This window comes from Microtus pennsylvanicus, chromosome 8, assembly GCF_037038515.1.
Source record: "Microtus pennsylvanicus isolate mMicPen1 chromosome 8, mMicPen1.hap1, whole genome shotgun sequence".
In the NCBI taxonomy this organism is placed as follows: domain Eukaryota; kingdom Metazoa; phylum Chordata; class Mammalia; order Rodentia; family Cricetidae; genus Microtus; species Microtus pennsylvanicus.
Genome location: NC_134586.1, coordinates 24333209 through 24356267, shown reverse-complemented (window position 1 = coordinate 24356267; position 23059 = coordinate 24333209). Strand labels below are relative to the sequence as shown.

The 23059-nt window shown below is 43.8% G+C and overlaps 1 protein-coding gene across 1 annotated transcript; it reads left to right on the top strand.

Annotated features, from left to right (window-relative positions):
- Window positions 1-1273: 1273 nt before the first annotated feature.
- Window positions 1274-22704, top strand: Cd163 (CD163 molecule). Its single transcript, XM_075982838.1, is given in 18 exon segments — window positions 1274-1415; window positions 2350-2433; window positions 3482-3802; window positions 5524-5847; window positions 7863-8183; window positions 8898-9218; window positions 12729-13043; window positions 13339-13653; window positions 14326-14421; window positions 14504-14818; window positions 16477-16800; window positions 18141-18452; window positions 18800-18829; window positions 19003-19110; window positions 20994-21083; window positions 22102-22190; window positions 22192-22238; window positions 22496-22704. Coding segments are annotated over 18 exon segments (3501 nt in total). The 5' UTR covers window positions 1274-1369; the 3' UTR covers window positions 22539-22704.
- The last annotated feature ends 355 nt before the right edge of the window (window positions 22705-23059 follow it).

The following is a 23059-nucleotide window of genomic DNA, read 5'->3' as shown; positions in this document are numbered from 1 at the left end:
AAAGCCACAGTTCAGGGGGAATAAGATGTCCTGGCAAGACCTTTTTCTTTGGCTCTAGTATGTTTGGAGATTCAGATGGTTGTCATTTATGTTTTTAACATCTTTGACATGAGACTCCTAGAATATCTTACCATGAAGGCAAGCTTTTAAATGATGCTCAGCGGTTTACAGTAATGAAGAAGTTAGGATAACCCCCTTATCAGCCACGGTCTCCAGTGCCAATAACGATGGTCTCAAGGGTTGCAAAGCATGCAATTTCTTTGATCTTGTCATTTACTGGGGACATTTTGGGGAAAGGGTAGAAGTCAACAGCTTCTACTAATTAACAAAATTAATGAATGTGAAGCTGAGTATGGTGGCATATGCCTGTAGCACCAGTGCTGGAGAAGCTGAGGCAGGAGTATTGCCTCAAGTTCAAAGTCAGCCAGGCCAATCTGAGTGCTATGCTGGAAGTCCTTGACTCTTCCGTTATGGAGCCATTACTACTTATGACCAGCCTAGTGGTGTGCTCCATCCTTTAGAAAGTGCAAAGGCTGACTGTGTGCTACATTCATTCCTATGATCACCCAATAGACATGTCCATCTCTGGAAATCATGCCAAAAGCAAAAATAATGACAAGCACCATGTTCTCTGTGTTTTCACATAATTTAACAATGTCTCTATTACTGTTTTTTGAATGTGTTTAATTTATTAGTCAAAACAAAATTAAAGGGTTAGAGGAATAGCTCAATAGTAGACACTTGCCTAGTATCTTCAAGGCTTAGGGTTAGAACCCAGCCCTGAATAAAGGTAATAAACTTCAAAAATTAAAAATAGGGCCTTGAAAGATGGCTTAGCCTTTAGGAGTATTTGCTACTCTTATAGAGGACCAAATTCTGTTCTCAGCACCCACATGGTGATTCATAACTTCTTATAACTTCAGGTTCAGCGATTTCAATAACCTCTCCTGGAATCTGTGGATACCCACACACATGTGGTATATATATATATATATATATATATATATATATATATATATATATGCAGGCACACACACATAACATAAATAAGAAATAATTAAAGAATTCAATCAACAAGAGTATGAATGAATATACTTCCTAGTTTTTGTAAATCTATGGAAAGTGTTAAATTTTTCTTTGGTTGTTTTATGTCCCAAGGAGTGGGGGAAGAGGGCGAAGGCAAAAAAGAGTTCCCCTTTGAGTTTGACTCCTCCCTCGTAGAGCTTTTCCGTTCTTAAGAATGAGACGATTATTTTAAGAACGAGATGATTGTTTTCATCCATGGTCCTCCACTTTCTTACGGAGAACACTTCTATATATACAATAGCACAAGGAGACAGAAGAGCCATCGAAATCATTCAACTTTGGAATGGGCAGGCTCAGTATGGTTCTTCTTGAAGATGCTGAATCTCCTGGTAAGTGTGTCTCATTTATATTTATCCTTTAGTGGGGTTTAGAGGTGTTCTGATAGCAAATGAATGTGGCTAGCATAGGAGAGCAAGGAATGGAAAGGGGCATTCAAAGTGTTTGTCATCAGTCGTAGATCCCAACCCGAAATCATAAGGAAGGAAGCAGTGATTGTACTAGTTTTATGTAGTTGCTGAGATGAACGATCAAGTCAGAACCTGAAGTAAGCAGAATTGCCCTGAGTATGATAACAGGAGTTGTCAAGAAAGATAAAGTATAGGAATCAACATTCATTAAAAGTTAATTTCCAGCAGATGTTTGGAGAAGCAAGTCAATGCAAAGTTCTACTTCATGGTGTGCGTGGACCAGCTAACATCATCCCTCAGTTTTACATGAGTGTTGAATTGTGGCCACTGTGGAGCAGAGAGATGAAATAGTACTAAGAATATTTGATGCTGTGTGTGGAGATGAGAAGGCTAACGTTTGGCTATTTGGGATGCCCAGTAGACTGTTTGTCCCCCTACTAAGAATGTAAGCACCGTTGGTGGAACAGTCGTGACATGAGAAATATCCATTCTCTTGTGAACTTACCGTCTAACTGTGTGGACCAGGTAGACACAGAGAGTAACCGATGATGAGAAGGTAGAGGGACAGAAAGCTCAGACTCCTGTCCTGTGGTGTGCAGAGAGCATCGCCACACCCAGTTTTACTGATGCCTCTTTAAGACCTGCCTTTAAAATTCGCTTCCACACTCAGTATTCTCGCAAATCCCCACTCGTAAGCTGCATGTAAGTTTGGGGTCTGTATCTTTCCTGTTTGCCGCCAATTTGAAGGAAGGGTCTTTCTTTTTATTGGTTTGGTCTTGTCAGATTGTAAACCCTGAACCTCTTCCTCTCCAGAATCTCTCATTAGTAAGCTTCACTTCTGCCCTTTGTCTTGTAGGTGGCAAAAGGTTTGTCTGTTTAGGGATCTTCATTGTGGCCACAGTCTCACTTCTCAGGGCCTCTGCTGTCACTAACTCTCCCGGTGAGTATTTCATCGTATTTACTTATGGGCTTAACCCACTCTGATATGAATTGTCAAACAAAATTCACAATTCTATGTATGTCAAGTAACTTCCGTGCTCCACAGAGTTAGACACTTGCAGATCTCTTTGCACTCTGGTATATAACAAGTGCTGAAAATGTTAGTTTCTTCGTAGACCCCCATCTTTCATTACCATGTTGACTCAGACATTAAAAGCACACAATAAAATTCTAAGCAGAAGACACTGAGTTGTTACCTTGGTCTTCGCTCAAACGAAACAATCCCACGTTACAGGAAGATTGAAAGCAGTGTGTGGCAGGCTTAAAGAAAAGAGGAGAAGAAAGCACAGAGTTTTGGGGAAAAGAGAATTCCGAAAACACTTTAATTAATTCAAAGCCTAAATTTTACATTAAAAAATTTATTGCAGAAAGTCAGGCTGGTAGGCCCACTGGGTTCCTCAGTTAAGTCAAAGTAATAGAAAAAAAAAAGCATCCGAGGTAATCTGAGAAAGGGAAGGAGGAAACGGTTTACTTTGTCACCGAAGGTAAAAGGAAAATAACTCTCTTCCTTTCTGCTTTAAAAGACTAGTTTCAGGAGACTTCAACTGCTTTGTAAATTTTTATATAAATGTGTGAAATGGGTATTTAATCCCCTTCAACTTGTTTTTCCATCCCCACATGGTCACTGTCAACTTTATTTCTATTGAGTTTATGACAGGAAGAAACACACAGAGCTCACCCTGTGACACTCTGTGCATCTTCTCCTAGAAGGTATACAGTGCCACGGCTAAGGGTACACAGCCATAGAACTAAAATTCCATAGATTACCGTGCTGTTAGCTTTCCCAGCTTTGTCGTTGTTCTACTTGAAGCCTGTGGTACTAACTAGTCTATCTGGTGCTGTAAAATAGCATTCTCCTAGGATAGATACCACAGTGGGGTCACGATGGTCTCCACTCTGACTCTAAGTCATGTATAAGTCATCTAAAAGCACAACCTGCTCTCCGAACTCCGCGTGGCCATCATTGCTGTGTTCAATTGTTATTGCAGGAGGAATGAAAAAGGAACTGAGACTGACTGGTGGCGAAAAGAACTGCACTGGGAGAGTGGAACTCAAGATCCGTGAGAAGTGGGGAACAGTGTGCAAGAACGGCTGGGGCATGAATGAGGTTTCTGTGGTTTGCCGGCAGCTAGGATGCCCAACTTCTATTAAAGCCCTTGGATGGGCTAACTCCAGTGCAGGCTCCGGGGACATCTGGATGGATAAGGTTTCTTGTACCGGGAATGAGTCAGCTCTTTGGGACTGCAAACATGACGGGTGGGGAAAGCATAATTGTACCCACGAGCAAGATGTTGGAGTGACCTGCTCAGGTAAGGATTACCTGCGTTCAAAGCAAATCCCATGCACGTATTTCTGACTCATCCCTCTCTTGGAAAAAAATGCTGGGCTGAATTCTAGCACAATCATTCCCTGATGCTGTGGTTTTATGCAGACTATTTAATCTTTCTGAGCATCTGATAACTCAGTGATAAGACACTTGCAGATCTCTTTGCACACTGGCATATAACAAGTACTCAAAATATTAGTTTCTTCATGGACCCCCATCTTTCATTGCCATGTTGACTCAGCCATATTCATCTCTTCCTCCTTCTCCTCCTCCTCCTCATTTTTTTAAATTATTAATTTTTATGATGGGAAAACAAAAGTAGCATTTACAAGAAATTTTAAAGCCACTAGAAATCTTTCCAGGCTCTTACCTGTATAGAGAGTTGATATTCAGCTCTGATTTCCGTGAAGTGCTCTCTGCTCTTATTTTCTTACATGATGAAGAGTGAAATCCAACTTACTTTTTAGAAGATTATAAACTTAAAGGTGCAGCCAGAACCCAATAAGAGGAAAGGAACCAAGAGCCACTGGAGGCTCCCTGGTTTCATAGGAATCTGCGTACGTGAGATCCTTCACCCTAATTGCTGCTTAGTCTGCAGAGTCTACCTCTTGGGAGATGACAGCACACGAATCAACAGAAAACTGGTGTCCGGCCACTCCCCCAGCCTCTGTGCTCCTCACAGCTTAGCTTCACAGTCTTTCTAGGTGATCAGTGCTAGGCCCGCTACTGAGTCACAGATCGCTCACATATGACGTAGGCTGTGATGATAGCATGTAGTGCTTAAAACATGTAAGAACTGAAGACTGTGGCATGTGGTGCACTTATGTATACTTTGATTATGACCGCTTACTCTTATTAATTGTTATTACTAATTGCCCATAATGAAAACAAGCCATGCTAGGTTGGGGGTCATTGGTTGGAGATTATAGTTCATTAAATGTAATTTCTTGTTCAAGAAAGAAAGTGCTCCTAAACATTTTGTCCAACTGCACCTTCTCAAGTGTCCCCAGATTTCAGCCAAAGTCTCCCTTCTTCGTGTATTTTACTGTTCACAGGAACTCATGGCATGAGAAACAAATTTCAGTTTTTAAAAAAAAAATGAAAACAAAGCCTCCTCTTTTTGCTGAAAATGATAGTAAATTCCTTGGAGAGAAAACAAACTTTGATTCAGAAAAACTGAAATAAATTATTTTCTCATAATTTTAAAGAAAGTGATAGCACATAATGTTTTGCAGATTGTTGTGTTTATTTAGGCATTTTCATCTTTGCTTTTTCTTATTTTCTAATTTCAAATTCAACATCAATTATTTATTCCCAGAACTCTTTTGCTATGGAGAGATTAAAATAAGGAATCTAAGCATTCAGTAAATAACCATTTTCTCATTTTCAACAACTTGATTAGAAGGCCAATTTTCTTTTTATGCTTTTTCTTTCTGTATGTGAATAATGAGCCATATTGACCTTTTCTATAACAAAAATATTTTGATCTATAATACAATTTCCTTGGAAAGTGGATGTAAAGGAAAATCCTTATTGTTCATTGGATTTTAGCAGGTCAAAATTTTCCAATATGTGGAAATGGGCACTATCTAAAGCCAAACACTATTTTTTAAGAATGTCATCAAATCCCAAGTATCCAGGAAACCCTAAATGATTCGTTGCTTATGAATAGACTTCGCTTCCTAACCTTGGTCTTCTCTCTAGATGGATCTGATTTGGAGATGAAACTGGTGAACAACGGGGCCAGCCGGTGTTTTGGGAGAGTAGAGGTGAAGTTCCAGGGAAAGTGGGGGACAGTGTGTGACGACAATTTCAGCAAAGACCACGCTTCCGTGATCTGCAAGCAGCTCGGATGTGGAAGTGCCGTTAGTTTCTCTGGCTCAGAGAAATTTGGTGCTGGTTCTGGACCGATCTGGCTTGACGATCTGATGTGCAGTGGAAACGAGTCAGCTCTCTGGGATTGCGAACACGGAGCATGGGGAAAGCACAATTGTGAACACACTGAGGATGTTGGAGTGATCTGCTTACGTAAGGATGCCTCGTGGCTTTCTCTTCTCTGGGACAGACCAAAGGAAAAGGTGCCGGGATTGTAAGCCCAAGTTCTTAAGAACGTAATGAAGTCCCTGAACCTCTATCAGCTCATTACTGTCTCATGTGGGGTCCCAGCTCTAACGTTTGCGCATTCACTAACTGACATCAGGAAATTGAAGTAGTTTAGGGAGCCTGGGAAGTGCTGAAGGGATGGCTTGTTGAATAAGAGAGTCCTTACTGCTCCTACAGAGGACTTGGCCTCAGTTCTCGGCACCCATGTGATGACTCACAACTGTCGATCACTCCAATTCCACAAGATCTGGTTCCTCTTTCCCTGATCTCTAAGGGTACTGCCCACACATGGTGCATATACATGCTCAGACATACAATACACATGTAAATAATTCAAAATAAATAAACGAGCAATTAAAACAGCTATGAGAAAAATGACAAATAAAGAAATATAGTTCCATCATAAGGAGAGAGTTTAAGAAAATTATGATGGAGGTTGAAGACAGGATAAAGAGAGGCAGGGGATGCTGCGATGGAAGGGTACTGAGAGGAGACTTGAAAAAGGAAGGGGTGAAGAGAGGAATGGCAGAGGGGTTAGAGGGGCCAGGAGCAAATTTTTAAAGCTTTTGTATATTCAAATATTACATTACATTTCTCCCTCATGACCCATTATTCTTTCCTTGTCTTTCTCCCTCCTGTTAGTATTCTCTGTCCCTTTACACTGTTTTATTTCTACTTTCATGTCATTTCTAGATAAGTAGGTAGAAGATAGGTAGATGATAGATAGATAGATAGATAGACAGACAGACAGATGGTAGAAATAAATAGATGGTAGAGATAGATGATAGATAGAGATACAAATATAGAAATATCACAAATACACAATTTTATGTATCTATGAAAAAAACACAACTGAAATAACATTCACTATTTGTATTTCTGAGGTTGGTTTAAAAATAAACCACCCTCCTCATCATCCTCAGTCATAATCCTTTTAACCACCTTGGCCTGCCCCTTCCCAAACCATTAGCTCAACTCCATAGAATTCATAATTATAAATGAAAGTACCAGCACAGAGACTTGGGTTACCCATGAGCAAGCACTGCCTCAGCCTGGTGATGCTAACACTCCACACAGGCTCCCAGGCTGTCAGCTTGTGTTTGTCACCTGGTAGTCTTCAGAATCAAGGATGGTTTTTTAAGGGGTGTTGATTGGGGGAGGTGAGAGGAGTGGGTCGGGCCCTTCCCCCACTGCTCTGCCTTTAAACTAAGAAGTTTCCTATTAGTTGCTTTTCCATCACTGTGATTAAACACCATGATCAAGGCAACTTATAGAAGGAATGATTTATTTGGGCTTAAGGGTCCATCACAGTGGAGGGGAGACCCGGTCATTGAAGCACCAAGCTGAGCACTCACGTCTGAAAATGCAAGCACAAAGAGGAAGGGAAACCCGGGGAGTGGTGTAATGCTTTAAAACCTCAAAACCATCCCCCCAGTGGCATACTTCCTCCAGAAAGGTCACGCCTCCTAAGTATCCCAAACAGTGCCACTAACTGAGAGGCAAGTGTCCAGACATCTGATGAGGAACAGGCTCATTCAGACCACCACAGATACTCACAAAAGGGCCAGGCGCACAGCAGAAGCAGGGTAACGTAGACAGACCGTGTGGTTAACAGTGAAAGCAGATGCTGAATATTTACACAGACTGGAGTTCAAGGTGAGAAACCTAAACACAGGCAGATACATTTCAACAAGTTAGAGTAAACAATTCTACATCAGTTGTAGTGACGGGACAGGCACAAAACTGTCTCTGATGCACTTCCCAAAGTAAGTACTGTCCTTGCCTCATGCACTTCGCCTTCTCTCCCTAGCGACTTGGAACGGTGCCGTAGAATGACTGCCTCTGTCCACATCTCCACCCCTTTCTTTGACTCAGCTAGTCACACTATCCTTATTTCCCTTTCACGAAGTTGCTGTTGTTTGTTGTCATTGTTGTTATAGAGGGAGCAGATCTGAGCCTGAGACTGGTGGATGGAACGTCCAAATGTTCAGGAAGAGTGGAAGTGAGATTCCAAGAAGAATGGGGGACGGTGTGTGATGACAGCTGGGATAGTCAGGATGCTTCCGTGGTGTGTAAGCAGCTAGGCTGTCCAACCGCTATCTCCAGCGTTGGTCGAGTTAATGCCAGCGAGGGATCTGGACCAATCTGGCTTGACAGTGTCGCCTGCAAAGGAGATGAATCGGCTCTTTGGGAGTGTGAACACCAGGAATGGGGAAAGCACTACTGTCATCACAGAGAAGATGCTGGTGTGACGTGTTCTGGTGAGCTAAAACGAAAGCTAAATCCAGGAGGGAAGAACCCGCGTTCACTAGGAAGAGGAAGAAGTGGGAGCTTTGAGTCGTGGACATAATTCATTCATTGTTGGGAATTCCTTCACAGCTCTGAAAAATCTGGCCCATTCTCCATGGGAGGGATGCTTGGCTCCGTTCTCCATTACTAGGAGGAGTGCTTAGAACCACACCTTAAATTCTAAATCTATGTGGAGCTTAGACAGCTGGCATAAGGGACTATGATGAATGGCGTGACTGTGTGTGTTTAGCATTTTTAGTCTTTAGAACTATGTACCATTTACAGTAGAATTCACAGCCTACATTTGTTTATTAAAGCCTCAAGAAATAGGTAAGCAAAAATTGGGTATGGTGACACACGCCTATAGTCCAAACCACTTGGGAGAAAGGCTAGGGCAGAGGATGGTAGATTCAAGCACATTTCAGGCAACTTACTGAGACTCCATCTCAAAACTTAAACCAATAGTACAAAGTGGCATCAGGCATATACAGCCCTTGTCCAGTGTATGTAAGGGACATTATCGAGGTTCAATAATGCTAAGAAACAAACAAGCAAGTAATCGGAGGTAGGTAAGTCATAGTTTCCATTGTCTGGGTATCTATCTGGGAAGGAGGGGAGGATGGGTGTGTTTTGGGACACGGTGTCTCCCCAGGTTCCTTCAGCCTGTGCTTATGTTTCTTCGGCAGATGGGTCGGATATAGAACTGAGACTTGTAGGTGGAGGCAGCCGCTGCGCGGGAACTGTGGAGGTAGAGATTCAGAAGCTGATAGGGAAGATATGTGGCCGAAGCTGGTACCTGAGTGATGCTAATGTCGTCTGTAGACAGCTTGGATGTGGCTCTGCGCTCCGGACATATGCTGAAACCTACTCCAAAAGTAAGGAGACAGATATGTGGCTCTTTCCTGGCAGCTGTAATGGAAATGAAACTTCTTTATGGCAATGCAAAAACTGGCAGTGGGGCGGCCTTTCCTGTGAAAACTTTGAAGAAGCTCAAGTTACCTGCTCAGGTAAGACTTTTGATTCCTTTGTTAAGAAACAGCTCAATTCCAAGGATGCTATGAATATTGTGCACATGGTTTATTTTGTTTGGTGATTGTTTTTCCTTTTGTAATTTTTTAATTCATTTTACATACCAACCATAATTTCCCCTCCCATCCCTTCTTTCTTCCCCTGCCCTCCACCTGATGCCCCCCCATCCACTCCTCCAAAAGGGTAAGGCCTCCCATGGGGAATCTACAAAGCCTGGAGCATTCAGCTGAGACAGGACCAGCCTCCCCGTCATGCATCAAGGCTGAGCAAGACATCCCACCATAGGGAATGGGCTCCAAAAAGCCAGTTCATGTACCCGGGATAGATCCTGATCCTACTGCCAGGGGCCCTACAAACAGACAAAACTACACAACTGTCTCCCACATGCAGAGGGCCTAGCTCTGTCCCTTGCAGACTCCACAGCTGTAAGTCTAGAGTTCATGATTTCCCGTGAGTTCGGTTCAGTTCTCTGTAGACTTCCTTGTCTTGATCCTTACTCGTCTTGCTCATATATTCCCTCCTCCTCCCTCCCTTTAAATGGACTCCCAGAGCTCAGCCTGGTGCTTGACTGTGCATCGCTGCATCTGCTTCCAGCAGGTACAGGATCAAGGCTCTCTGATGACAGTTAAGGTGGTCACCACTCTGATTACAGGGGAAGGCCAGTTCATGCACCCTCTCCACTATTGCTAGGAGTCTTAGCTGAGGTCCTCTTTATGGGTTCCTGGGAATTCGATTTTCAAGACAACGTTTCTTTGCGTAGCCCTGGCTGTCCTGGAGCTAAATCTACAAACCAAGTTGGCCTCAAACTCACAGAGTTTGTGCCACTATCGCCCAGATATGGCTTACTTTGTATGCTTTTTAAAGCCTTATAAATCAGGATGTGCAGGTACATTGCTTATACTAATCATAGAACTGGGATTTATTTTAAAAATAAATCTGATTGCATTATTTTTCGGAAAGGACTAATGTATTTTAACTCATATCATTATGTCTGTATTATGTTATGTAATATATCGACAGACTACGAATTATCCTTCAGCTGAAAATGTAACAGGGGGACATCTCCTCCTGAAAATGTAACAGGAGGAGATGGCTTAGTAGGTAAAGCACTTACCACACACTCATAAGGACCTGAGTTCAGACTGACACTGCACATAAAAAGTCAGGTGTCACAGTACACACTTGTAACCTCGGACTTGAGGTTTATAGCAACTATTCTCAAAGTTAGCAAGAGAATGCTACCCAAAACTTCACAGGCTTCTTCTCGTCTAGCTGCCTTAATCTGATGTCAAAAGGCACATTTACAAGTGCCAATATGCACTGACGCCAGTCTTTGCCTGTCCATTCTTGGTCTCTGACTTAAGGCCGCTTGAAACCTTAAGGCTGAATGAAAGATAAAGAGCGGAAGGCTGCCTGGCTGGTAGGCTTGCTGCTTTTGTTGTGGGGGACCAGTTTCATCTTCTGATTTGGCTGCATTTTATAACCAACTTAGCTGAGGGACAAGACACTCCGAGTGTTTCAAATGACAGCTATTTATCCTTCTGGTGTACATCATTTGCGTTGTTACTGAACAAAAGGAGGAAGTCCTGGTTTAACTAGTTCCTACACTTCTTCTTCATTCAGGTTTTTTGTTGTTGTTGTTGTTGTTTTTGTTTTTGTGAGAGAATAAACACTGATTTAGTTACTTTGGCAGATCAAAGTTACTTTTGTTAATCAAAAGAACCAAAGTCATGCACAAGATTTTATCTAATGACTCTTATGTAAAAATCAATACGGTCATACGTTTGTCTGGAAGAAAAGTCCCTCAAGAAGTTAAGACTCCAGGATTTTGACCATGTGCACAGAATAAGTGATCTAAACAAAACACCTGTGGTGTGGAAAGACACATGCTAACAGATTTTCATAATCAAGGCTGAGAAAATGGAGTCCCCAAGGAACTTGTTTGTATGGAAGAGCTTCCCTTTGCACTTCGATTCTAATGTTTGAGAATTGGGGACCTGAGAAATTGTGTACAGGAAGGATTTGTTAGCAAGCAAATAACATGTTTTCATCAAGAAAGAAAAAATACTTTGGGTTTGGTTTTGCTTTTCTCTGGTTGTGTTTTATTTCTTTTGAAATGACTACACGTGGATAAACCAGAAGCTACAAGAAACCTAGTTTGGCTTAATCTCCGAAACTGCCATGACTGAAAGACTAAGCCTGTCCAAGAAGACCATGTACATTATAGTCAGTGATATCTTCTCAACTCAACAAGAAGACACAAACTTTCCAATTTTTTTAAAAAAAAATCATTGATTATTTCTGTATAGCATTGTTTGTTTTAAACTTGATCTGCATTTAGAAATAGATGGGTTTGTGTTGTATGAAAGGAGAGAAAGATAAAAAAAAAAAGATGGGTTCTTTGTCTTACATTTGGATAGGAATTTACTTTAATAGTGAAATTTTGACCTGCTAAGCCACGCTATCTGTGTTTCCAATGCAGCAAATGGTCCTATCTGGCACATTTCCGGAGGGCTTTTAGTGTAAGGTAAACGACATATGATTTGAAAGGAACAAGAGAGTATGAACACTGCGTGGGCCAAGAGCTGTCTGTCCATCTGTACCATGCCGCAGGCGCCCTCCAAGATCCACACAGACCTCTGTGAAGGACCCATGCTCTTTAGAAGGCCCGACCTCAGATGTACTTTGTAAAAGAAGTGAATTTGAAGTTTGTGTTTCCGAGAAGCTGGAATGGTTGCTGGGTGTTAAAGGAAACCCTCCCTTGTCTTGGCGGCCGAGTCTCTCCACCTGACAAGGAGCCCATTCCATTCTGAGTTCTAGTTCTTGTTACTTGGCATCTCTTTTGTTTGCATTGTAAAGCCCAGCTACACTAAATGACATACAGGTTTGTTCGCTCTCTTGGTCCTAGAGGCACAAGGTCTGGGAGTCTCAGCGTTGCCCTTCCTGCTGGCAGAGTGGAGGAGGCACAGTGCTGTGTGGTGAGAGGCAGAGCATGCATAGTCAGTCTGTCTATCTGTCTAAGAAGCCTGTGATAAAGTCCTGTCACAAAGGAATGGGAAGAGGACAGCAAAATTCTGGACAGCAAGTGTAGTGCATTCTTTTAAACATCTTGTGTTCATTCAGTGTTCCAAACGGAAATATGTTGAAAACCAACCGCTGAGCAGGGGTTGATAAGGATGAGGCAGACTTAGCAAGTGGGCTGACGAGAGCCAGTGAACAAACTGTGTGTCGTAAATAAATGCAGGTGGCATACTAGAAGAGAAGAGCAGTTCTGATCTTGGCTTTTTAAAAAAACCAAAGTTCTAAGATTTTCTTAGGAGGACCGGTCCAATGAGAAATGCGAAATTGTCAATTTGCTATGCTCAGTCTAGACAGAAGACCCAGGAGGCGCGGTGTGAAAAATCACCATGAACCCACCATGCCTCTAATCCCGCCATGGGTGAAAATGTGGAAATGGTACCTCTCACAGAAACACTATTATTTTTCAGGTCACAGGGAACCCAGATTGGTTGGAGGGGAAATTCCATGCTCCGGTCGAGTGGAAGTGAAACACGGCGATGTGTGGGGCTCCGTCTGTGATTTTGACTTGTCCCTGGAAACTGCCAGTGTGGTGTGCGGGGAGTTACAATGCGGAACAGTCGTCTCTATCCTCGGGGGAGCACATTTTGGAGAAGGAAGTGGGCAGATCTGGGCTGAAGAATTCCAGTGCAACGGGATTGAGTCTCATCTTTCACTGTGCAACGTGGCGCCCCCTGTAGAAAGTTCTTGTAGCCACAGCAGGGACGTCAGCCTAGTCTGCTCAAGTAAGATATGGAAAATGTCTTCAATTTGTGCCTGTGCTGTGAAGGAGAGCGGGCTAAGGAGTCACAAATGTCTTTTCTTTTCTTTTCTTTTTTTTTTTTTTTTTTTTTTTTTTTGGTTTTTCGAGACAGGGTTTCTCTGTGGTTTTGGAGCCTGTCCTGGAACTAGCTCTTGTAGACCAGGCTGGTCTCGAACTCACAGAGATCCGCCTGCCTCTGCCTCCCGAGTGCTGGGATTAAAGGCGTGCGCCACCACCGCACACACAAATGTCTTTTCTAAAGGCTCGTCTCCTTTCAGGGTACACAGAAGTCCGCCTGGCAGGCGGCAAATCCTCCTGTGAGGGAAGAGTGGAGATCAAGGTGCTCAGAGCCTGGGGGCCGCTCTGCAACTCTCACTGGGACATCGAAGACGCCCATGTCTTGTGTCAGCAGCTTAGATGTGGAGTTGCTCTCTCTACTCCAGGAGGAGCACCTTTTGGGAAAGGAGCCGGTCAGGTCTGGAGACACATGTACCACTGCACGGGGACTGAGGAGCACCTAGGGGACTGCCTCATGACTGCCCTGGGTGCACCGATGTGTTCTGAAGGGCAAGTGGCTTCTGTAATATGCTCAGGTGAGAGACAAGAGCGGAGTCAATCAGAAGCCTCTCTGCAATTATCCAATCAGGAGCCACCCCGCAATGATGGGATTTAGAATCAGATGGGCGGGACCAGATGGGCAGGCCTGAAGCAAGGATGAAGCAAAAGGAAAGGAAAGGGCCTATTGGGGTTCGTGAGACATGTGCTAGAATAGTAACTTCATTTGTCTTCTTAGAATGTAAGTGAACTTGATTTTCATCGTCCTCATTGCTGTCTAGGGCTTACTGCAGTGGTTCTCAACCTTCCTAACGCTGCGACCCTTTAATACAGTTCCTCAAGTTATGGTGACCGCCAACCATAAAATCATCCCTTTGCTACTTCATAACTATAACTCTGCCACTGCCACGAATCATAATGTAAATATCTGATATGCAGGATATCTGATATGTGGTCCCTATGAAAGGATTGTTCGACCCTCCCCCAGAGTTGAGAACCACTGGCTTACTGTATCCTAAGCTATTCCAAGCCCCTGCTTCACTTCCACGTGGTCCATCTGTCTCCCCCTCTCTCTGTGGCCCGCCCACCTTCCTCCTTCCTCTTTCTGAAGGTGTGTTTGTCCTCAAATCACCTGGAGGACTCTCCACCTGACCCATGTTTTTCCTCGTAACCTTTTGATCTTATATGCCTGAAAATGTTGGTGTTTTCAGGAAACCAGTCCCATATAGTGCAGCCGTGTAGTTCATCGTCTTCGGTCCCAACAACAAGCTCGACCGTCCCAAACAAGAGCGATGTGCCCTGCATAGGTAAGAATTCATGATCGCTCTGTGCAAAGGATCTGAGTCCTTTTGAAATGCTCTTCAGTGTTATCCTCATCTCTCTTTCCAGCAAGCGGACAGCTTCGCTTGGTAGATGGAGGCGGTCGCTGTGCTGGGAGAGTCGAAGTCTATCACGAGGGCTTCTGGGGCACCATCTGCGATGACAGCTGGGATCTGATTGATGCCAGTGTGGTGTGCAAGCAGCTGGACTGCGGTGTGGCTATTAATGCCACGGGTTCTGCCTACTTTAATGAAGGAAAGGGGAATATCTGGCTAGATGAGGTCAACTGCAACGGGAAAGAATCTCATATTTGGCAGTGCCGTTCACATGGCTGGGGGCACCATAACTGCAGGCACAAGGAGGATGCTGGTGTCATTTGCTCGGGTAAGTTCTGCACATAGCTCCGGGTCACAATTGTATTTAAAGTGACTAAGAAGCAAACGGCAGTGAATGTCAACCGATGAAGTCCCTAGGGAAAACTGTGCAGGTCACCTGGAAGTGTTTCACAACGGTACATGGGGAAGTGTTGGCAGGAGCAGAATGCCTCCAACCACTGTGGGGATGGTGTGCCATCAGCTGGGCTGTACAGACCAACGGGATCATGAGATGATGCATACACCTAAGACCTGACTTGAACCTAGACTGGAATGTGCAGGCCCTGAGACTTCTCACCATATTTCTGAAATACACAGCTTATGTGTCCGTTAAAATCCAATGAGAGGGGCTGGAGAGATGGCTCAGTAGTTGGGAGCGCTGGCTGCTCTTCCAGAGGACCCAGGCTCAATTCCCAGTACCTACATGGCAACTTACAACTGTCTGTAACTCCAGTTCCAGGGGACTCAACACCCCCTGGAATACACAGCAATGCACAGAAAAACAAACAAACAAACGAGAATTGAATAATACTTCCCAAGTTAAAATTATTGTAATTTAGGGAGAAAAATCCAAATTCTATCATTGAAAAGAACTCAGAAGCATAACAAAAAAGATGTCTTGATGGGGGGACATTTTGGCGTTAGGGAGAAACCTGATGCCAGGGAAAGCCCCAGGAACCCACAAGGATGACCCCAACTAAGACTCTTAGCAATAGTGGGGAGGGTACCTGGCCGTCTGTAAGCAGACTGGTGACTTCCCTAATTGCCATCCTCTACCCAGTAACTGATGGAACCAGAGGCAGAGATCCACAGACAAGCACTGTGCTGGGCTCCGAGAGTCTTGTGGAAGAAAGGGAGAAGTGATTTATGAGCCAGGGGGGTCACGATGGGGGAACCCACAGATACAGCAGACGTGAGCCCAGGAGATCTCATGGACACTGAACCAACATTGTGGAACCTGCATGGGACCAACAAAGGCTGTGTGTGTGTGTGTGTGTGTGTGTGTGTGTGTGTGTGTGTGTGTGTGTGACAGTTGTATAGCTTGGTCTCTTAGTAAGGCTTCTAACAAAGGGAGCAGGACTTCTCCCTGGTGCTTAGCTGACTTTTGGTAACCTGTTCCCCATGCTGGATTACCTGACCCCACCTCAGTGTAAGGGAAGGAGTTTGGTTCTGCCTCAACTTGAGGTGCCATGCTTTGTGCAAGCCCATGGGTTGGGGGGGGGTGGAGACCTGCCTCTTTCTGAATGAAGATGGAGAAGAAGAAGATGGGGAAGGGGAGTAGATGAGAAAAGGGAGGAGATAAGAAAAAAGAAGGGAGGGGGAAACTAGTTGGTATGTAAAAATAAATGGAAAAAAAGTTACTTAAATAAAAAATATTACAAAGAAAAGAAAAGAGCTTAGAGGAGGTTTTGAATCTCCCAGGCGTCTCAGAGCACTCGCAGCCTTCAAAAGAGGTTCCTGAGTACAAAACTCCAGATCCAAAAGCCAGATGGCATATAGAAACTAATGCTGTATTTTATTAAGATCTGCTGGTTTATGCAGAGATCTACTGGTTTAACAAATTGCTAGGAGTTGACACACTGTATCTATTACAGCCGTTCTTACATTGGACAAAAAGATGTTTTCTTCAGAGAAGCTGTGAAATCACCAATTCTTCTTTTCTCCCAGAGTTCATGTCTCTGAGGCTGGCCGCTGAAGTGCCTAGGGAGAAGAACTGTACAGGGCGCCTGGAAGTGTTTTACAACGGTTCCTGGGGAAGTGTTGGCAGCAGCAGAATACCTCCAACCACCGTGGGGGTGGTGTGCAGTCAGCTGGGCTGTGCAGACAATGGGACCGCGAAACCGACATCCTCGGACAAGACGCCATCCAGGCTCATGTGGGTGGATAACGTGCAGTGTCCAGAAGGCGTGGACAGCTTATGGCAGTGCTCCTCATCTCCGTGGAAGCAGAGATGGGCCAGCCCTTCCGAGGAGGTCTGGATCACCTGTGACGGTGAGCACCCGCTGTCCGTTTCAATAAAACATAAAGTTTTATTTCCCTGAGCACACCGGCTTGATTTGTTAGGTCTCGTTAAACAAGAGTGGGTAACTTCCAGACAATAGTTAGGCTTGGAATAGTTGGTTTTATATAACTGTTATATTGTGTGTGTATCTATCCACATACAAGATCAATAACCATTATCCCAGACCCTCCCGTTTCTGTACTTGAAAGTTCTATTTGATTGCTTTCTCTAAGAAAACCAAAAAGAGAATACATGATTAATGAATGATTGGATTCTTGAAAGGCCCGCTTTCCTTTTCCCGCATTTTTTTTCAAATATTATCTTGACACATTGATAACAGAAAAAACTCGCAATGGTTGACTCTATCGCTGTCCCTATCGCTCTTCTCCATGTGAGAAAATTTGACTTTCCACATTAATAATGCTGACCTCATTCACTTGCAGCTTCTTGAGTTGCACTATGACTCTTTAAACAATATCTTTAATAATACTTTGAGAATTTTATACCATGTATTTTGATCATATTCACCCCTCTGCCTCAGCTCCTATGCTGTAGGCTGCATTTGCACCATAATAACGGTGTCCTTTGCTGTGCAGAAGCTCCTGTTTTCTGTGTTCCATTTGTTAAGCATTTGATGGAATCTATCCACTGTGATGAAAAGGCATATACTTTTGTTTTAAAAATTAGGGGTATAGAATTTTTTTTAATTCACATTCATTTTATACATTTTATTGATTCCTTAAGAGTTTCACACAGGCATGCAATGCATTTTGATCAACCCCTCCTCTAGCTCCTCTCAGATTCAATCCTTATCTTCCCTTCTGACTTCACGGCCTCTTTCTCTTTCTGCTTTTTCACAACCCATTGGGTCCAATCTGTTACCTATATACTCATGGGTGTAGGGCCATCTACTGAAGCATGGTCAACCTACCAGGAACCACATCCCTAAAGAAAACTGACTCCCCAGCCTGCAAGAGCCATCAGCTGTCAGTAGTTCCTAGGTAGAGAGGATTCATCATGCCCTCCTTGCTCCGTGATGGGATGTGGACCGGTTTGATCTTCTGCAGACAGCCACAACTGCTATGAATTCAATGTTTCTTCCATATTTCTCCCAGCCTCTGGTTCTTATGATCTTCTGACCTCTCCCCTCAAGGATGGTCCCTGAGCCTTAGTAGTGTCATGGAGATGTCTCGTTTATGGCTGTTACCCTCTGTACTTTGACCAGTGCTCATTAAATAGTTTGTAAAGCAATTGAATCTCTGCTCTCCCATAGCCTTCCTGATGCTTTCATCTTCTCAGGAATAACCCAGATGTCTATGATATTTTTCAGACAAAATAAGACTTCGGGGAGGACATAATGACTGCTCCGGCCGTGTGGAGATCTGGCACAAGGGTTCCTGGGGCACAGTGTGTGATGACTCCTGGGATCTTAATGATGCTCAGGTCGTGTGTCAGGAGCTGGGTTGTGGTCAGGCTGTGAAGGCACTGAAAGAAGCAGCATTTGGTCCAGGAACCGGGCCGATATGGCTCAATGAAGTGAAGTGCAGAGGGAACGAGTCTACCCTGTGGGATTGTCCTGCCAGACCATGGAGTCACAGTGACTGTGGGCACAAGGAAGATGCTTCTGTAATATGCCTCCCAGGTGGGTGTCAACAACCTGGATTGAGCAGGACTCTTCAGTAGCAAAGACAAGCCAGGCATCAAAACATGATGTGCTTATGTTTGGTCTGGCAACGGGGGTGTCTGATAGGAAGACAATCATGTAGAGGAAAGATGAAAACATTTTCTGTTACACAGTGGCTGTCACAGAGGACAGACAGACAACCTATATATCTGTGTGCAAGAGACGAGCGACTGGGAGACCCAAGCTTTAGTTTAGAAAATGTAGTTCACTTGCTTAAGAAGCAGTGACGGCTCATACAAGGAAATATTGGTATTTGGTTTATCCGTGGCCCCCCGAATTGAGTGTCTTCCTCTTTCCTCCTACAGGAACGCCTCCAGAATCAGGGCGTGGCACAGGTATATTGTGGAATTTATAAGCATGGGACTGCATTACTTGGAATTGCTCATGTTTAGAAAACTCTGGGTCAGAAGGGGTTCTAAGGGCTGGAGTTTTGCTTCCGGGCTCTTGCAGGTGGCCAAAGGAAACAGCTGAGAATTTGTCATCTTTCTTAATATTTACCTTTCCTTAGGGCACTCTGTCCTCATTGCTCTCCTGACCTGTGGCGCCATTCTATTGGCCCTTGTCTTCACATCCCTCTGGTGGGCTCAGAAGCGAAGGCAGATACAGCGGCTTACAGGTCTGTGCCAGGTCATGATCTCTCTAACATGCCCAAAGGATTAAGGGGTTCTTGAACTAATTATAACTAAATAAACAAATAACTGAACGGTGAAGTGACCAGAAAGTAGGGAGTCACAAGAGGTTTGGGGAGTTCCTTAGAGTATAAGCAGCAAAATTTCCTCAGAAGAAAAGGGGGAGGAAACTCTAGTTACCATAATACACTCTGTATTCCATGTGTTTAATTGGAGTAGTTAATTAATACTATACTTAATTCATAGTGAATATACAATTCATGATTTAGAATGAAGGTTTGTTCATAATTTATTTTCTCTAACCATAATAACCTTGATGTGAAATCACCTTATTCTGTCAAGCAATGTATAGGTTCTAAAAGTGAAGAAAGGGATAATAGAATAATAAAATAATTTGGTTAATGGTAGACTGTAGATAAATGGCAATGTAGTGCTTTATTAATATGAACAAGAATCAAAGTGATAGCGAGGAGAGAGAGGGAGATTATCTGATGTTAAAAACGAGGTAGAAGGCTTCGAAGGAACCTTTCTGACAGGCTCTAACGATGGTTCAGACAACTGGACGAGAGACATCCCAGAGAAAGAGCGCGTGCACGAGTGCGGGCACAGATAGAGACATCCCAGAGAAAGAGCACGTGCACTAGTGCAGGGACAGATAGAGACATCCCAGAGAAAGAGCTCGTGCACGAGTGCGGGCACAGATAGAGACATCCCAGAGAAAGAGCGCGTGCACTAGTGCAGGGACAGATAGAGACATCCCAGAGAAAGAGCGCGTGCACGAGTGCGGGCACAGATAGAGACATCCCAGAGAAAGAGCGCGTGCACGAGTGCGGGCACAGATAGAGACATCCCAGAGAAAGAGCGCGTGCACGAGTGCGGGCACAGAGAGAGACATCCCAGAGAAAGAGCGCGTGCACGAGTGCGGGCACAGATAGAGACATCCCAGAGAAAGAGCGCGTGCACTAGTGCAGGGACAGATAGAGACATCCCAGAGAAAGAGCGCGTGCACGAGTGCGGGCACAGAGACATCCCAGAGAAAGAGCGCGTGCACGAGTGCCGGGAAGGATAGAGGATGACACAGTTGTCATTGAGTGAAGTGAGGATCAAAGAGAGAAGCTGCTTGCTGGGCTAGTGCAGAGAGAAGGAACCATTTTTGAATGCTTACGTCTGAGGGTCCAAGGCTGCCTGGTCATTACAGCAGCACGTGCGTGACGTATGTCACACCTGTGTAGCTTGGTCCTCTGTGGGACTCCTGACAGCGGGAACAGAGGCTGGCTCTGGCTCTTTTGCTGGCCTTCGGGACCTTACTTCTCATGCTGGGTCACCTTGCCCAGCCTTCATACAGGGGAAGATGCTTGTCCTTACTGCAACTTGATAGACCATGCTTTGTTGATATTCATGGGAGAACTACCCTGGATGAAGACCGGGGAGGGGATCAGGGGATGGAGAATGGGGGAGAAGGACAGGGAGGGGAATATGGAGGGGGGAAGCTGTGACCAGGATGTAAAATAAATAGATGAATTTTTAAAAAGAAAGAGAAAAAAGCGCCTGCATGAAAGGTTGGAGTAGGACCCCGTTTAGGACCCCGTTGTTGACAGGATCAGTTGAGATAAAAAAATAGAAAGCATGGGAAGTGTGGGATGGAAGAAGACACATTTTCAGCCAGTCAGAGGAATGTTGGCTTCCTTGGTAGCGAAATGGGTTGTTACATCATGAGAGTAGGGGCAATTGTCTATCTACCTCATCCAAGCAGAGTGGTTGACAACAAGGTCACAGGTAAAGGTCGAGACTGCTCAAATTGCTAGTGAAAGGCTAAGGTGAAGGAGGGTTGGGTTTTTGCTGTTTCATAACCCATGACTTCCATTGTCAGTTTTCTCGAGAGGAGAGGTCTTGATACATCAAGTTCAATACCAGGAGATGAATTCCAGAGCAGATGATCTGGACCTGCTGAAGTCCTCAGGTCAGTGGGTTGTGTAAGTTGAAAGCCTGAAGTTTCAAACAAGAGCCTGCAATTGAGGTTGAGTACCCTACTCCGATTAATAGTTGAAAATGGTCTAAAAACCCTGTAATGGAAAGTTTGGGGGGCATGGGAAGAAGGAATGAGGAACAGGAGAGATGGTTTGGCCCGTTAATGGCTACGCTCGCGCCCAAAACGTCAAGAAAGGCAGCTTTGAGCTGGAAATTATTTTTAGACAATATAAGTTGACGCCATAAGGACGTCTTTATCTAGCCTCAGAGGTTGATCGCAGAAAGGGGTGCAACTACCCATCGGCATTGGGCCTCATTTTCCGGAAACAAAAGTTCATTTTCTAAAAGACTGTAACAACGGCTATTTAAATTTTTTCTTTCACTTTTTAAAAGAGAAAGGCTGAGTATACTTAAGGCCCACAACATGATGTTATGAAAAACACAGAGGCGCTATTAAAGCTACTAAAGCGAAGCAAGTGAGCATTTCCATCGTCTCAAGTAGCAATCCTGCCCACAGCACAGTGTTGCCGCTACTGCGCATGTGCTGCACAGGAGTGCCTCCATCCACTCACCCAGCTCACTTTGCATCCTCTCACCTGCCTCTTTTCCTTCAGAGTTTTATCCACTCCCACTCCCTGTCACATCCATCCTTATATTTGATTTTTATTATATTTTTCTGGAAGTCTAAAAGTTCACGTTTTTCCATACTCCTCACAAGGACCCCATTGCCACCCCCAGGACCAGCCTTATCTTTCATTCTAGAAGAGATACCCTAGTGTTCATTGTCCTTGCCCCATGAAGGAATCTTCTAAGAGGTGCTTGCCTCCATCCTTCAGTCTGTTGCTGCTGCTATGTCAGATACATATTTAAGGAACAGGGACGGTGCTGGGCCCTTAGCTCACACCTTTTGCCGGACTAATTGAGGGCAGTTTTTAGATGCTTAAAGAACTTCTCAGATACTTGAGGCCAGGGCTGACATATATTCCCAGTAATTACCTTCTTCCTTCCAGAGAATTCCAATGATTCATGTGATTTTAATGCTGATGGACTAACATCTCTGTCTAAATATATTCCTATTCCTGGAATAAAAAAGGAAGCCATTCAGAGGCACACTGAAAAGGAAAATGATAATTTATAATCCACCGAGGTAAGTGAATCATTATTCAAAAAGGGAACACTCCTTTTGAGACAGACAACTCCTCTTGTATTAGAGAGAAAGAATGCATATACATGTATGTTTCTGAATGAATATATGTATGTGTATATGTTTATAAATATGTATCTATGTTCAGATATAGATCAACTCTGTTCAGCAAAGGTTTTCTCATATAAATGAGTTTGGATATATATGGTATGATATGATGCATTCTTCTATGTAAAGAAATGACCTTTTTCTACTTATAGGCTAGGTTGGCGTGTAAGAAACCTTGACATGACAGCTACCTAAACGGAGCAAGAACCCAGTCCGTACACAGATGACCACAGCTGCATCATCATGCCGTCTTTAGTCTCCTGGGCGTCTGCTACACTTATAGAAACCCTGTTTGTGAATTTGACCACTTAGTAGAGATGGGAGATTTTGAGGAGATTAAATAAACAATGTTTTCAACTGACTTAACTTCATTTGTTTCTTTCTTTGTTTTGTTTGCTTGTTTGAGATAGGATCTCACTATGTAGCCCTGGCTAGCTTGGAGCTGGCTTTATAGATAGACCAGGCTGACCCAGAACTCACAGAGATCTGATTGCCTCTGCCTCCCAAGTGCTGAGATTAAAAATGTATACCTCCACACTTAGTTTAACCTTTCTGTCTTGATTTTTACAAATTTCTGATCGAGTTTTTCTGACTTTTTAGGGTTTCGTGAATATACTATCATCCTTTCATTTAGCATGCTATTTTTCAAATATTACACACTTCCTTCTAGTTGATTTTTAAGTAATAAATTTCTTGTAACCCAATTTGAAAAGTCC